Raw genomic sequence first — 2,500 nt, forward strand, 5'->3', positions numbered from 1 at the left:
TCTCTCTCTCTCTCTCTCTCTCAGTACTTAACATGTTACTTCCTGGCATATTTAGGTTTAGTGTAAAATACAGTTTGTACCGAACGTAAATGGATATCATTAAGCTTGCATCAACGACAGTACGCATGTAAAGACTTACGCATGACTGATATCATAAAAGTATAGGATTGTGTGTACACATACCATACATACATTACTACATATTCATTTACACAGGTAAGCAGACTTCGATATGTAGAATTTATTAATCAAGACAGCTTACCGCTCACCACTACAAGACTTCCTTTCTATAACTAACTTACAGTAATCGTAACTCTCTAAGATACCGATCACTACGAAGGAATCATGCCCCTTACCTCTTCATCTTCCCTGCCGTATCTGAAAGTAAGGACAAACTGGCCGAAGACCTTCCTGTCCTTAACGTAATCAGCGTCAACATACAGGACTCCTCGGAGGGGCTGTATTCCGTCCTCCGTCATGCACAGCTCCCTCCTCTCGACGTAGACGGTGATCTTGCCGTTGGGCGCCGTCTTCTTGAATACCCTGCAGCACAAAAGGAGGAGAGAAAGATATGAAGAATTAATATTCATATATATATGAAGGAAGATGAATGAGAGTGCGTGAGATGAGCTTCTAATTTAAGATTTTTAATATCAATTTGGTTTTCAATAAATGATTGAACAAAGTTTTTTGTCTTTTTTTTATTTTCAGTTAAATACCGTGAAAGTAATGTCTATCTCCTAATTGCTATATTAATTAATAGAGCTTCATGTTTACTAGACTAGTGAAAAGAGTTTATTATTAGGGTTATGGTGGCCTGGGGTAGCTTCCTCGCCTGGTGCTTGCCAGACTGTAGTGTGAGTTCCGCTCTAACTCGTTAGTTCTTTTGGTCGCTGCAAACTTACCATCCTTGTGAGCTAAGGATGGGGGTGTGGGGGAGCATATGGGATTATCTACTGAGTCATCAGCAGCCACTGCCAGGCCCTCCTTGGTCCAAACTTGAGTGGAGAGAGGAGTTTGGGTACTGATCATATGTAATATGGTCAGTCTCTAGGGCATTGTCCTGCTTGGTACAGCAATGTCACTGTCCCTTGCCTCTACCATTCTTGAGCGGCCTTTAAACAACCGTTAGAATGACAATAATCTAATATTTTAATTACTATATCATATCAGCACGCACTTCATGTTTAGTTGACTAATGATAGAAGTTTTGCTGTCAATTAAAGTCTGAAAATATTTCTATTCCTAATTGAACAACCCTAAAATATCTTTATCATTAACTTCATACTTTTATAAATATCGGAAAAAAGCTTCGTATTTAACTGGACTTTGCAAAGATTTACCTCTTGAAAGGTTATTATCAAGACAACGGTTGATCTTAATTGACCTTTGATAATAGACTTTATCCTAAATTGAATATTCTAAAAGTATAATTAACTTTTAGGAAACTACAAATATCCTACGGCCTCATTCTACGAGAATAAAAAGTAAGAAACAGCGCTTAGTATTTTACAATTTACTTTTCATGAAATGTTTGTCATTACATCTATCACTGCTGGAGGTAGTTACCAGGTTCCTATACATAAAACAGGGTACATACAATTTACTGTCCATATCCCTTTTTTTTCAACCAGGTTGCAAAGCAGCCCGTTAAACATTTGAAATCTAAATTAAAGCATAATTAGTACTTTCATTAAATCCTTTCATTTTATACCCTAGATTTTATAGATACATATACATATTTTAATTTATGAGAAGCTTTCTTTAGGTTTGAAATTGAAAATAACTGGTAAAGAAACAAAAGGTTCATGAGGAAAATGTCTAAAGACAGTCGTGATATTTATGGGTTAAATTAATATAAAAATATTAGGCAACGGTCAAATTCAGAGATGTCATAAAACAACAAAGTTTGAAAATTATGAAAAAAATAAACAGATATATTGTATAATAATTGCAATAAACCTATATCTATTTTCCGTTAGTGATTAAGATATCTTACGGTAGCGTATATTTCTCGTAAGAATGGAAGCTATTTAGAAAGAAAAGAGTCCTTATTGGAACTGACCATTAGCATAAATGAATACACTAAAAAGGAGATATTAATTAGAAATTACTTGTAAAAATAGCCATGCGACAAATTTAATCGAAATGTAATTAGATTATGTGCCTTATCTTTTGGCTTTATCCCATTTCCAAACTTCATTCTCGTTTCTACTGACGCTTAGGTGTGCAGCTTCCAGCCACCTTTGCAAAAAGTCTCATGCTTTAATACAAATTAAAAAAAAAAAATATTTAACCCCATATTATGTTTCTGAAACTCGGTACCAGGAGAAGCAATTTATTAGGTGATTAATTTAGTAAGTAAAGAAAAACGTATTTTTAAGCTGTAATTTATTAGGTCATTAATCAAGAAAATACGTATTTAGGAACAAAACAAAGTTGAATTATTAACAAGAAGTTATGTGCAAAGTGTCTTGATAGACTATATATATATATATAT

At 34.2% G+C, this 2,500-nt stretch overlaps 1 protein-coding gene across 3 annotated transcripts in view; it reads right to left on the reverse strand.

Moving 5' to 3' along the window:
• The window catches only part of LOC137631148 (arrestin homolog), a 742,836-nt gene that overhangs the window by 338,621 nt on the left and 401,715 nt on the right, over positions 1 to 2,500 (reverse strand). For 2 of the 3 annotated variants that reach the window (XR_011041865.1, XM_068362847.1), the window contains exon 3: positions 356 to 543. Coding sequence is in view for 2 of the 3 variants with exons in the window: in XM_068362847.1 (XP_068218948.1) it covers positions 356 to 543 (188 nt within the window). In the remaining variant the exon portion in view is untranslated. The remainder of the gene's footprint in view (positions 1 to 355; positions 544 to 2,500) is intronic. The other variant, XM_068362848.1, reaches the window with a different exon arrangement.

The sequence above is a fragment of the Palaemon carinicauda genome, chromosome 39 (assembly GCF_036898095.1).
Source record: "Palaemon carinicauda isolate YSFRI2023 chromosome 39, ASM3689809v2, whole genome shotgun sequence".
Taxonomy (NCBI): domain Eukaryota; kingdom Metazoa; phylum Arthropoda; class Malacostraca; order Decapoda; family Palaemonidae; genus Palaemon; species Palaemon carinicauda.